Source organism: Podarcis liolepis (assembly GCF_965112155.1).
Source record: "Podarcis liolepis genome assembly, chromosome: 13".
NCBI lineage: Eukaryota > Metazoa > Chordata > Lepidosauria > Squamata > Lacertidae > Podarcis > Podarcis liolepis.
Genome location: NC_139573.1, coordinates 19,799,794 through 19,813,022, shown reverse-complemented (window position 1 = coordinate 19,813,022; position 13,229 = coordinate 19,799,794). Strand labels below are relative to the sequence as shown.

The window sequence follows — 13,229 nt, the reverse complement described above, 5'->3', positions numbered from 1 at the left end:
AGGTGGGTTACTGGGTTGCTGGGCCTTCCAGTGTTGTGGTGCTGGTATTTAATGCCAGATCAGTTCATAATAAGATCCCAGTGATACACTGTCTCATCATGGATAATGTAGCTAAATTGGTGTGTATTATGGAGACCTGGGTGGGTGAACAGGGTTTGATCTAACTATGCCCAAATGGTCTCAGTGGCTTCTTTTTTTCTCGCTTTGGCTGGTGCACCAGTTACAACCCTTCCTGGACCATGATTGCAAAGCCACAGTGACCCAAGTATCTGTAGCCTCAGGTCTGGTCTACTGCAATGCACTCTATGTGGGGCTGCCCTCAAGGCTGGTGTGGAAGCTGTAGCAAAATGCCATGACCAGACTGGTAATGAAACACTGTACCATGCACTTATAATATCTGCAGTAGCAAACCAAATTTGAGAAAGCTAGGGCAAAGCTGGCTGAAAGAATGCCTTCTGCCAAATACAGCTTCCTATTCAGTAAGAATTGGCGAGTCGGCTCGAATAATTATGCCTCATTTTAGAGAAGTTCATCTCACAATAACTTGAAGGCGAGTGGCCCCTAGCCTGTGGAATGAGCTCCCCATTGAGATATGTGGTGAGCTTCCAGCAGCTATTTAAAGCATTTGCCCACTCACATTTTCCCTGACCTTTGATACCAGTTGAACAATATCTGGTTACTGTAAATATGACAAATTCTTTTCATTTGATGGTTTTACGGTATATTGAATTGTTTTTTAATTCAATTCAAGGGGCCTTTTCTGTGGTGGCCCCTCAGTTGTGGAATGCTCTCGTTGAGGAGGTTTGCCTGGTGCCTTTTAACACCAGGCAAATAAGATACTCTCCCAGGCATTTGGACAGGACTCATGGTCTGGTTTCCGGTTGTTCTTTTTGGTGTTCGTACTTATGGGGCTGCAGTGGTCATTTTCTGTTGTCAGTTCATTTTTGTGGATGAACACTTTTAGTATATTTGTTTTGTTTCTATGGATTTTTTTATTGTATGTTTTGGATGCTTCTGCGCTTGTCAATCGCTTCATGGCCCCTTCTTGCAGTATGAAGCAATACATAAATTGAATTGGATCATACTTAATTGTTTTATTGTACAGTGTCTTGGGATTATTTTAACAAGGTGGTATATACAGATATTTTAAATAAATTGTGTGTGTGTGTGTGTGTGTGTGTGTGTGTGTGTGTGTGTGTATCTACTCAGAAGTAAGTTCTACTACATTCAGTGAGACTTATTCCCAAGATATCAGGTATAGGATTGTAGGCCTAATGAATTCAACCTACCTAGGTTCACATGGGAATAAAATACTTCTGAAGGGGGAAAACGCCATACTTTCCTCGTTTTAAAATGATGTTGCATCTCTTGGGAACGGCTTGTGGGTGGGTAACGTGGGGGTGCTTTTTCTAATATGGGGCTGGCCACCCAGTAAGTTGTTGTAGTCAAAAGACGTATACTTCAACCAGTTTGAGTAAATAACACAATATCAACTTGACTGTGGGGCAATAAAATCAAGAATAAATTACAATACTGCACCCAAATTAAACACAAGCACACACAAGCAAGATCATATGTACATAGGGGTATATTCGTTTTGACAGCTTATGGCGAATGACATATTCTCCTCTGTTTCTTTGCCACTACGTCAAATCTCGTACTTGAAAATGTAGCGTAATTTATCTCAGGCAGAAGGTTAAAACTTCTTGAGTTAAGCTACTGTATGTCTACAATTTCCACTTTGTTGGGAAGTGTCTTTTGAATCCATCAAAAGATTTTGCACTGATTAATCTAAACATTTCATAACCTAAACATTGGAACTCTGGCAATGACTCACCTCAGAAGTGGAATAATGCGTGGATGACGACGCAGGTGCTTTGAAAAGGACCTGGGCTTTCCCTGATCCCCTATCCATAAATCTTCTCTTTTTCTGACGGAAATAGTGTTGGCCTTCGCTTCTTCCTTCAGTATCCTTTCTCCCCCTTGCGGGTGCTGGATCATCTTGGCTGGTTCCCTTGCCCCGGAGGGCTGGAGGTGCCTTTTGCAAGCCACCTTGGAAGAGGGCCTGAGGGGGACTCACTCTTGAGGAAGAGGCCCAGCCTCCTGGCGTGTCATGCCACACACCCTTTGCTTCCAGATAAATAGGCAAGATTTCCCCTTAGAGACCACGCTTTCTAGGCACACCAGGCAAAAGGCAAGCCTTCCACAGGAGCCAGATCAAAGTCCCTTCACTGGCTTGAGAGCTTTGTGCAGGTGAAGCAACATCCACGTGAAGGTGAGTGGAGTTTTCTAGGAAGGCCAGCTGCAACAGAGAACAAGGCTTCTGTGCACCAGAGAGAATTGCAGGAGGCACCAGGGAAGTGCTGTAGGATCAGGGAAAGATACTCCTGCCACAATACTCTGCACAGCTGTCTGCCTTTGCATGGGACGAAGCGAGGAATCAGGACAGCTCTGGGAGGGATGGTCACATTGAAAGCTGCCTCAGTGTTACCTGTTGACTGGCAGTTGCTGCCCCAGGTTTCAGACAGGGGTCTTTCTTACCTGGAGATGCCAGTGACTGAACCTTAGGACCTTTTGCATACAGAGGATGGGCTCTTCCACTTAACTGTCCCTGTGGAAATATAGAGCTTCAGGATAGCTTGGACCTCTGGGAGAAATGAAAGGTCTATTGGAGTAAATTGTGCTGTATGGCAGAAAGTAGGAGATGTTGACTTACCTGATAGTTGTGTACTCCCCTCTACACACACACACACACCTCTGCACTTAAGAATTGTAGCAATTTCTTCAGGGCAAACTCTTTGTATCCCTGCATGGCAGAAAAAAGCATAGCTCCCTAAATTTATCTTTGTCATGTAACTGTTAAAGATCGAGTCGAAAGGGGGGGGATTAAAAAATTGTCCAGTAGCACCTTAGAGACCAGCTAAGTTTGTTCTGGGTATAAGCTTCCATGTGCATGCTCACTTCTTCAGATACACTGAAACAGAAGTTAAAGATGGAGAAACCTCAACAGGAACAAAAGTTGACAATCCCGGTTTCTCTGGGAAGGGAGATCAACCAAGCAAGATTGTGAGGAGTAGAGAAAAGGCATGAAACCATTCTTAAAATGTTATAAGCCAGAGTGCTACTGTTAAGATCGCCAGCTTTTCTTCTGATTGGTTTCCTGTCACTTTCACAGCTGCAGGAATGTGAAGTTTTTCACAGCATGGATGTTCAGTATCAGCGGTTGTGAATTTTCGGCTTTTTTTTTTTTCCTTTTACAAAAGATGTTGGGAAGAGTAGCAATTAGAGTAGAAATTACTGGGCAGCAAGCCTTCAAGTTCAACAAAACTCTTCAGCAGGTGGTGTTAAGCAAAGAAACAAGAAAGCAAATCAGGAAGGGAGGTGTTGGGCACAATAAAGCCTGAAAGTTAGTAATAGTCTTAAGACAGAGTGAAGGAGGTGCACAATTATTGCCAATAAGAATACACGTTTAAGAAAGATTAAATTTTTGGATCAAATTAAACTGTGGCTTAGTTTGAGCCAGGTCCTAGCCTGCAATCTCTTTTCAGTGCCACTGCTCAGCTCTGAAACATGTAAAAAGTATAATGTGTATTGTTCTCAATGCCTAAGAACACAATGCCCCACAACACTCCAGATAACAGCTTCCGGATTTCCATATAAATCTCAATTCCAACCTCTCCTTTTTTAAAAAATGAATTGACAAGCAAAAATCATATTGCAAGGATAAACAATAATAAAGCTTTGCAAATGTTGATATGTTTCAACAACTTTCACAACCTAAGAACCTAGGTGGAAGGAAAGCACCTTGCAAGACCTGAGCTGCTCTGTAAGATAAAGTAAATATGCCTTGAGAGGAATGTGGTGCACACCAGTTAAGATGGCTTTTAAACCCTCTAAGGCACAAGATGCCCTGTTAGCAGAATGGGTGGCCCACACATTCACAAGAATGGGCTCCATTGCATCTTGGTAGTGAAATGACATCACAAGGTAGGAAACAGGCCTAAAATGAAGTAGAAGCGAATCACAAATCCTTACTTTAAATTCCCTTTGGCTTCTTATCATCCTTTTTTCGGGGGGGGGGGATCGGAATTTAAAGTGAGTTAAGGAGATGTGCTAATGGACGTGAGTCAATGACGGTCTTTGCCAACTCTCTCCTCTTTCCGCTTTCAGGTTACTCAAAAGCGACAATTCTGCACAGCGCCGCACCATCACCTGCTAACACCTCCCTGACACCAGCTTTTTTCTGCACAACACACAGGCTGGGCCACCAATCCCCCAAGCCCGGCCTAGCCTTGGCCGGGACAAAGGCCAATCCCTCCGATATGGGGGTGGCCCAAGCCATCCGTCGTTTCAGCGGGGGTGGTGGGGTGGGGGAGCTGCGGGAAGAGGAGTCAGTGGAGTCCCCCACCAGCTGCCATAATGGCAGGCCTGCCCCCGTCCGGCAGCGCAGCCGTTTCGTGAAGAAGAACGGCCATTGCAACGTGCAGTTCGTCAACATGAGCGAGAAGGGCCAGCGGTACCTGACAGACATCTTCACCACTTGTGTGGACATTCGCTGGCGCTGGATGTTCCTCATCTTCTGCCTCTCGTTTGTGCTCTCCTGGCTGGTCTTTGGCTTCACCTTCTGGCTCATTGCCGCCATGAATGGGGACCTTGCACCCGAGCAGCCTCCCAACTCAAAGCCCTGCTTCTCCGAGGTCACCAGCTTCATGGCCGCCTTCCTCTTCTCCCTGGAGACCCAGACTTCCATCGGGTACGGCTTCCGCAGTGTGACGGAGGAGTGCCCATGCGCCGTCCTGGCTGTGGTGCTGCAGTGCATTCTGGGTTGCATCATTGACGCCTTCATCATTGGGGCCATCATGGTCAAGATCGCCAAACCCAAGAAGCGCAACGAGACCTTGGTCTTCAGTGAGACAGCCGTGGTGGCCATGCGCGACGGGAAGCTCTGCCTCATGTGGCGTGTGGCCAACCTGCGCAAGAGCCACCTGGTGGAGGCCCATGTTCGGGCACAGCTGCTGCAGGTAAGGACGGCACTATAGGAGCAAGGCAGGAGTTGGGTGGCAGCAAGATGGTTTTTGGAAGTCCTTTGAATGATTCTTCTGGGATGATTAAACCAGAAGGTGGAAAATGGATGAGTAGATAAAAGGCAACAAAGCTGTATGAAGAACTTTAGATAGAGAAGGACAGAAGTTTGTGGGAGGCAGGTGAACAGATGTGGAGAATATTTTTCAGACTGTTGCTAGAAAGAGGATGTTGTAGCTGCTCTTTATTATGAGAAGTACAGTGGTACCTTGGTACTGAAACAGCTTGGCTCGCGAACAAACAGGCTTCCAAACACCGCAAACCCGGAAGTGAGTGCTCTGGTCTGCAAATGTTTTTCAGAAGCCGAATGTCTGACGCAACTTACGCAGCTTCTGACTGAGTGCAGGAAGCTCCTGCAGCCGATTGGAAACCGAGCCTTAGTTTTTGAACCGTTTCAGGAGCCGAACAGACTCCTGGAACTGATTAATTTTGAGAACCAAGGTGCCACTGTATTTGTATAAGGCAGCAACTCCCAATTGGTGGCCACCCACCAAGGGGGTCCAGGGCACCATTCACATACCATAGAGATATCAAAATGTTCAAAAGTAGGGGGTCCATGGCTTGGTTTTTGAAAAACAAGTACTTAGCTCATTGGTATTACGGGATGGAAGGCAAGAGAGATAAATAGATGAATGAGTCTGAGGTAAGAGAGGGGAAAGTGTGAAGGGACTGGAAGGAAAGATGGACATAAGGGTGATGCTTCTCGAAGGGACAGGAGGCCAGTTGACATATGCAGGTAGGATGCTTATTTCCTCTACATCCTGTAGCAGAATTCGCTGTAGGAATTGTGTTTTAGAAAAGGCTAGTCTTCAGTAGCCAGCAGCCATTTCAGCAACTGCAGTGGCAGTTTTCCCAATCCACCCTGGAAATGGCTGCTGGTCATAGGAGCCAACTCCTAGAGGCCAAGGAGTCTTCAGCCCCTAATATTTGGGGGGGCAGGCCCTCCCAAAATTGATGGGCATTGCCATTCAAATGGTGTGTGCGTGCCGTATCATGTGATCAGTTATGCGGGGCGGGGCTTACCTGGAGGCCTCCCCCCTTAATTTTATTCCACTTAGCACCCCTGTTGCTGGGCACTGTGAGTCATACCGTGAATACACATTTATCAAGTCCTGTTCTGTACATAATGCCCTCCTTCCTTTGCCTTCTCTCCCGCAGCCTCGTGTGACCCCTGAAGGCGAGTACATCCCCCTGGACCACAACGATGTCAACGTGGGTTTCGACAGCGGCACCGACCGCATTTTCCTGGTGTCGCCTGTGACGATTGTGCACGAGATCGACTCCGAAAGCCCCCTCTACGAGTACGGCCCCGCAGACCTGGCCGAGGCGGACTTCGAGCTGGTGGTCATCCTGGAAGGCATGGTGGAAGCCACGGCAATGACCACTCAGTGCCGCAGTTCCTACCTGCCCGGCGAGCTGCGCTGGGGACACCGCTTTGAGCCTGTGCTCTTTGAACGGCGCGGCCACTATGAGGTTGACTACCAGCACTTCCACCGTACCTACGAGGTGCCCGGAACCCCAACGTGCAGCGCCAAGGAGCTGAGCCATCGCAAATACAGGGCACCCCCTGCAGGAGCCACTGCTGCTCGCGCCTCCTTCTGCTACGAGAACGAGGTGGCGCTCAGCTGCTGCCGTGAGGAAGAGGAGGAAGAGGAAAGGCAGGGAAGCCGGAGGGTGAGCCTGGAGAATGAGGCAGCCGCCACCACGTGACGCCACCAGTGTCCTTAGACTGAGGAGGGCCGAGGGGAGGTGGGGAGAAAAGCAGCTGTTGTAGCACCAACACCGCCTCACTTTCATGCTTCACCGTTCCTGACCCCCCCCCCCAAAAGCACATCTAGCAAGGTCTGGGCTTTCTAGAACAGGCTGTGGTGTCTGTGTCTCTAACTGTTGGGAAAAAGAAAGGCTGTTTTCTGACACTTTAGCCCTTGGACAAACTGAGAGTTTCCCCGTGATAGTTGGAACTGCTGAAGGAGGTTTAAGAGGTTATCGATGCTAAAAAGGGAAGGGGGCGGGAACCAAAGTTAAACACAGCTGGTAAACCTGACAGGAGGAACAATACTCACCTCATGTTCATAAAATTATGGATGTGGCTGTGGGAGCTAGCTAAAAGTGTTTATTGTACGGAGTTCCAAGGACTTATAAGGGGGGTACTTAATGTTGCTCAAATGAAGACCTGCCCCTTGTGGATTTGAGCCGTGGGTGTCTTATCTATCAGGCTCTATGATATATAGAGGGAAGAAGGGTTCATTGAGCTCTGAAGGTGACTTTTCAGGGGATCTGCTGGAAGGTATCTGGCCTTCTAGGATCTATGAAAATGCAGGAGGGCAGCATGTTTCAGAAATGTGTGTTTCTTTTCAGATCTAATGGCCAGAAATCACACACCTACAGGGTGCAAAACTACATGTGGTCTTAGCACCCCTAAAACTGGTTTGCCAAGCCCAAATCAGTAAGTCCTATCTAAAATTCCAGTGGAAGTAACTGGGAGTTTTCATGTGTGTGCATTTAAAAAAAGAGAGAGTAACTGGCAAGTAACTGGCAATATTTCAAATAAATCTTTCTTTAGAAGGAGACAGTTAAGGCGCATAAAATGTAATCACACCACAAAACAAGGGTTGTCATTAAAAAGAAAAACTGAAATCCAACCACTAATGGTCCCATGTGTTGTTGTTTTAAGTCCTGTAGCAGAAGCAAGGTACCGTAAAGAAATGGAAAGAAATGCCCCCTAAAACAACTAATGTAAGTATGGTCGCTGCCACCACCATCCCATTAAATATTTGGGGAAAGGCCAAAATATGGGAGTGAGTGTTATATCCCAAGTTTCTCTCTCTCTCTCTCTCTCTCTCTCTCTCTCACACACACACACACACACACACACACACACACTTGCTTTAAAGTCAAATGTATGCAATTTACCTTACTCAATAAATAAAAAAGGGACGCGGGTGGCGCTGTGGGTTAAACCACAGAGCCTAGGACTTGCTGATCAGAAGGTCGGCGGTTTGAATCCCCACAATGGGGTGAGCTCCCGTTGCTCGGTCCCTGCTCCTGCCAACCTAGCAGTTTGAAAGCACATCAAGTGCAGGTAGATAAATAGGTACCGCTCCGGCAGGAAGGTAAACGGCATTTCCGTGCGCTGCTCTGGTTGGCCAGAAGCAGCTTAGTCATGCTGGCCACCAGCTCCCTCAGCCAATAAAGCGAGATGAGCACCGCAACCCCAGAGTCGGTCACGACTGGTCAGGGGTCCCTTTACCTTTTATAAATAAAAAAGAAGGCAGGAAAGGAAGAAACACCAGTGGAGATGGGGAGCCACGATTGCTGCACGCTGACCATACCACCACACTCCATGCTAGCGATACCTATGGCTGAAGACGAAGCTGCCTTTTATCAGGTCATTCTATTTGCCTAGTAATGTCTATTCTGACAGGCAGCAGTTCTCCAGGATCGTAGGGGAGAAGCCTTCCTGTTATATGCTACAGGACCTTCTGTATACAGTGCATGTGCTCTCCCACTGACCTATGACCCCTTCCTGAAGTGCTGCCCCCTTCCCATTGATATACTTTCATTCATTCCAATGAAGCACAAGAGAACCTGACTGAGGACTGTGGCCCCGGGGTCAGATCTGTCTGTCTTCCACTTTGCTGGCCACTTCTTGGAGGGAGGGGGAAATAATCCCAGCACTAGATAAAAGATCCCTATATTAACCTCTGCTTCGAACCTGGAGCAGGAGACATCTCAGAGCTGTACGAGTGATCCCACTATAAACAGCTGCTGTCCAAGCCGGTTGGGTGACAGCAGCGTAGGCTGAAGGTCAGATCGGTGAGAGCTCAGATTGGATTCGCAGCTGGGAGCTGAGATTAATATGACACAGTTCCATCGCTAATCCTGACTGCTTTGCGCCAGCACTGGTGGAGGGGGGGGCGCATTGGGGTCTGCTCCCTCTGCACGCCTGCCACTTTCTGCTCCTCTGCCCTGTCCCATCACCCCGTGCCTCTTAGGTGCTGGCACCCACTCTTCACACTGGCACGGCAGAGGTGATGGGATGTCAGGAACTCGCCACCGTGGAGCAGGTGACAAGATCAAGTGGAAAGGCATTCTCCTTGAGCCAAAAATAACCTCTCATGAGTCCCTAATCTCCAAGCCTAGGGCATCTATCAGACTGGGATGTGAAAGTCGCCAGAGGTTGGGACAGAGGTCAACCACAAGCTCTTATCTTAGGACAGCCAATGGGGGACCTGAAATACATGCGGGGCTACGCCGATATTACCAACGCCCTTCGCTCTCCCTTATCATCACAACAACCTTGTGCAGCGGGTTAAACTCAGTAAGCTTCGTGACTGAGTGTGGGGATATGAAAATGGGTCTCCTGGGTCCTAGTCTGAACTAACTCTACTATATGAAGTTTTCAGACTCTTATTTCAACCCCACACATGCCCAATAATATTTCAAGGGAGGCCTTTATAACTTCGTTTCATAAACAGGGAACCTGAGTGAAGAGCAACGAACCAATTTCAGCAGGTGAATCACAGAATTTGAACACAAGTCTTCCTTCTGCTACTTTTGTTTTCTTGACATGGCTCCAGTGCCTTTAACAGCTGCCAAATGGGCAGAAATTCAACAGTTAAAGCATTCCCCAGTATGGAGATGCTGGGTAGGGAGAGGTGTGACAAGGGAATATTCTAGTCCCTCTGCCCCTAGCTGGGAAAAGGAGATGCTCCAACCATCTCTTGCTCAAGCTGCTGCCACCCTCCCCAATCCTGCTCTGCAGCCAATGCACACTTTACATCCACGTTAGGCCAGTTTGGCTCCAACAGTCAAGAAAGCAGTTTCTATGTGTACTGTAGAGTGAAGTGAGGGGCAGATGGGGCTCCTCAACCTGGGAAGAAAGCTCATCTAGAAGGAAAACTCTGGTCCTAACCTCCACTGCCTTGAGGAATCTCTGCAGGAAAAGAAAAGCCTAAGGCAGGGGTCAGCAAACTTTTCCAGCCGTGAGCCGGTCCACCGTCCCTCAGACCATGTGGTGGGCCAGACTATATTTTTGGGGAGGAAATGAATGAATTCCTATGCCCCACAAATAGCCCAGAGATGCATTCTAAATAAAAGGACACATTCTACTCACGTAAAAACACGCTGATTCCTGGACCATCTGTGGGCCAGATTGAGAAGGCGATTGGGCCGCATCCGGCCTGCGGACCTTAGGTTGCCTACCCCTGGCCTAAGGAGTAAAACCAACACAAACTCAGAGTGCAGTCCTTATGACAGTAGGATGGTGCTTGTTGTACGCCTCCTTTCGGCAACTCCTGCAACCAAGCTGGCACCAAATGTGTTGCTCTGCTTTCCTTTGAACCACAACAACGAGGCTGAAGGGGCTGGTCTTGTCATCTGTGCAGCCCAGGACCTCCATACACACCACCCAGCCCTGTGCTGCAGGGAGGGCACTTGGGTGCTGCTAACACAGCGGTTTTGACTTCACCCCTGGAGGTCACAAGTGTGAAAACAAACATAGGTGCAAAGGCAGCTCAACTGTTGAAGAGATGGGACACATAACTGGGCAGAGGGTTGCCAGGTCTCCTGAAGCTCATCAGAATCGAGGTGAAGGGGTGGAGTCTAGGAGCAAAGGGGTGGAGCCTTGCGGCACCTGGGGTACCTAGCCACCAGACAAAATGTCTGCATCGTGGAGAGGGGAGATGGCAGAGCAAAAGGCAAAACCTCTCAAGCCAAGCAGAAAATAATTTCTCCCCTGTGTTCAGGACCGTCACTTACTCTGGAGACCCTTAAAAAAGGACTGGAACAACAGGTCAAACACTGAGACCTAGTAACTTTAGCTATAGAGAGGCTTGTGAGTAGTTAGTTTTTCAGCATCCCTGCTCCTCCATCAACTCCAATAGCTTTGGTGATGCCAAGCGCCTTTATTCTCCTCCCCAGACTAAGTACCGGTACATTGGTGTTGTGTCACATTAATGGGCAACTGAACCATCTCTGCCTTGCAAAGGAAGAGTCGCAAGGTGGAGAATGGCTCAGGCCCTCTATCCAAGGCACTTCCAAAACCTAAATTCAGTCCTGGGTGCCGCAGGGTGGCAAAGCTTAAGAGGCCCCCTCTTTAATTCTCTCATTCCTGAAGGTTAAGAGTACTTTTGGAAGGACTGAGCAAGAGGAGGATCAGAAATACAGATGCTCAAGAAAAGGCACAGCAAACTGTATCCCCGCCCTAAAGAATTGCTTTTGGAGGATATGTAAATACATGTGGGGCAAGGAAGAACATTAAGGCCCGGGGGGGGAAGGGTGTGGATTTGCTCCATCTCCACCCTGTGTTAACACTAAATCCATTGCTGGTAAACTTGCTTGGCCCCCATCCAACTAATCAGCATCCACAGAGCAACTTATTAGAGACAGATGGCTCACAAATGACTCTTTGCCCTGACCTGCCAGCTGCCCCATGACACTTGAGCCTCAGCCTCAAAGAGTCAGGACTCACACACAGGATATCTCAGTCAGTCAGTTCCCCTTCAGATCTGTCAGCACCCCCATGAGAGTAACCCACAGCAGCCTGCTGATCACCTGCATTTATTGCCCATCCCTCTGTTTGGAGAAGTGTAGGGTTTAATATAGATTATCTTAGCACCCCCTCTGGTGTCCACAGCTGGAATAGCAAGGTCTGCAGAATAGCAAGATCCCATATGTTATGTATGGGACGCGGGTGGGGCTGTGGTCTAAACCACAGAGCCTAGGACTTGCCAATCAGAAGGTTGGCAGTTTGAATCCCCACGATGGGGAGATCTCCTGTTGTTCAGTTTCAGCTCCTGCCCACCTAGCAGTCTGAAAGCACGTCAAAGTGCAAGTAGATAAATAGGTACCACTCCGGCGGGAAGGTAAACAGTGTTTCCGTGCGCTGCTCTGGTTCGCCAGAAGCGGCTTAGACATCCTGGCCACATGACCCGGAAGTTGTATGCCGGCTCCCTCGGCCAGTAAAGCGAGATGTGCGCCACAACCCCAGAGTCATCCATGACTGGACCTAACGGGCAGGGGTCCCTTTCCTTTATGTTAATATAAGAACCCTGAACGTAGCCCAGGAGCACATCAGCAGCCCATGCAGATATTTTAGCAGAGACACCACATGCTGTCAGCTCCCATCAGTAGTCCAGCTGCTGCAGTTTGCACTGGCTAAACTTTCAGATCAGGCCTAAGGGCAGTCACACATAGAGCACATTGCAGAAATCCAGGCTGAAGGTCACCAGTGCATGGACTACATTATTAGGGATACATACCCCTATTTTCTGGACGCTGTCTGCCCCGATAAATCATGGTCCCTGCATTGTTCCTACTTTTGCCCTTTGAGGATGCCTTGTTAAAACATTGTTAATGGGAGTTGCTAGATCTGCCCATTCGTCAGGTTTCTGCATGTGCATGGGCAATAAGGCACCATATTGGGTACAGAGAGTGTCATTTCCCACACAGGGAAATCACATTTTGAACCACTGATTAACAGATTTTAGGGCAACTGTGTTTTTCCAACATATGTTTAACCAAAGCAGAAAACACCAAATAAGTCTGCACTCCTATAGGAGTGCAGTCCCACTGAACATAGGAGTAAGTCCCACTGAACTTAAGGGAATTTACTTCTGAGATTTCATTTATTATTTTCAAACAGGATAGAACAGAACTAATGGAGAACAAATCTATACACTTGGCAGAGCAAAGTGTTCAACGAGGGGAAGGGCCATTGCTCAGTGGTAGGGTACCTGCTTGTATGCAGATAGTCCCAGCTTTAATCCTCAGCATCTCCAAGTAAGATTAGGAATGTCTTCTGTTTGAAACTCTGGAGTGTCTCAGTCAATCAGTTTGATCTAGGAGGACCAATGATCTGACTCAGTAAAAGGCAGCTTCTTATGTTCCTATCGGAATAATAGGAGTGTTGAGGCAGGACTCAGAGACCATAGAATCATAGAATCATAGAATTGGAATAGACCACAAGGGCCATCGAGTCCAACCCCCTGCCAAGCAGGAAACACCACCAGAGCACTCCTGACATATGGTTGTCAAGCCTCTGCTTAAAGACCTCCAAAGTAGGAGACTCCACCACACTCCTTGGCAGCAAATCCCACTGTCGAACAGCTCTTACTGTCAGGAAGTTCTTCCTAATGTTTAGGTGG

At 48.0% G+C, this 13,229-nt stretch overlaps 1 protein-coding gene across 3 annotated transcripts in view; it reads left to right on the top strand.

Moving 5' to 3' along the window:
• Positions 1-7,724, top strand: part of KCNJ14 (potassium inwardly rectifying channel subfamily J member 14) — a 28,906-nt gene extending 21,182 nt beyond the window's left edge. Inside the window, exons 2-4 of one of the 3 annotated variants that reach the window (XM_083471966.1) lie at positions 1,944-2,253; positions 4,171-5,021; positions 6,241-7,724. In XM_083471966.1, coding sequence (XP_083328092.1) covers positions 4,323-5,021; positions 6,241-6,792 — 1,251 coding nt within the window. In that variant the 5' untranslated portion in view covers positions 1,944-2,253; positions 4,171-4,322 and the 3' untranslated portion in view covers positions 6,793-7,724. Of the gene's footprint in view, positions 1-1,943; positions 3,163-3,220; positions 5,022-6,240 lie in introns of those variants that run through there. The other 2 variants (XM_083471964.1, XM_083471965.1) reach the window with 2 other exon arrangements.
• The last annotated feature ends 5,505 nt before the right edge of the window (positions 7,725-13,229 follow it).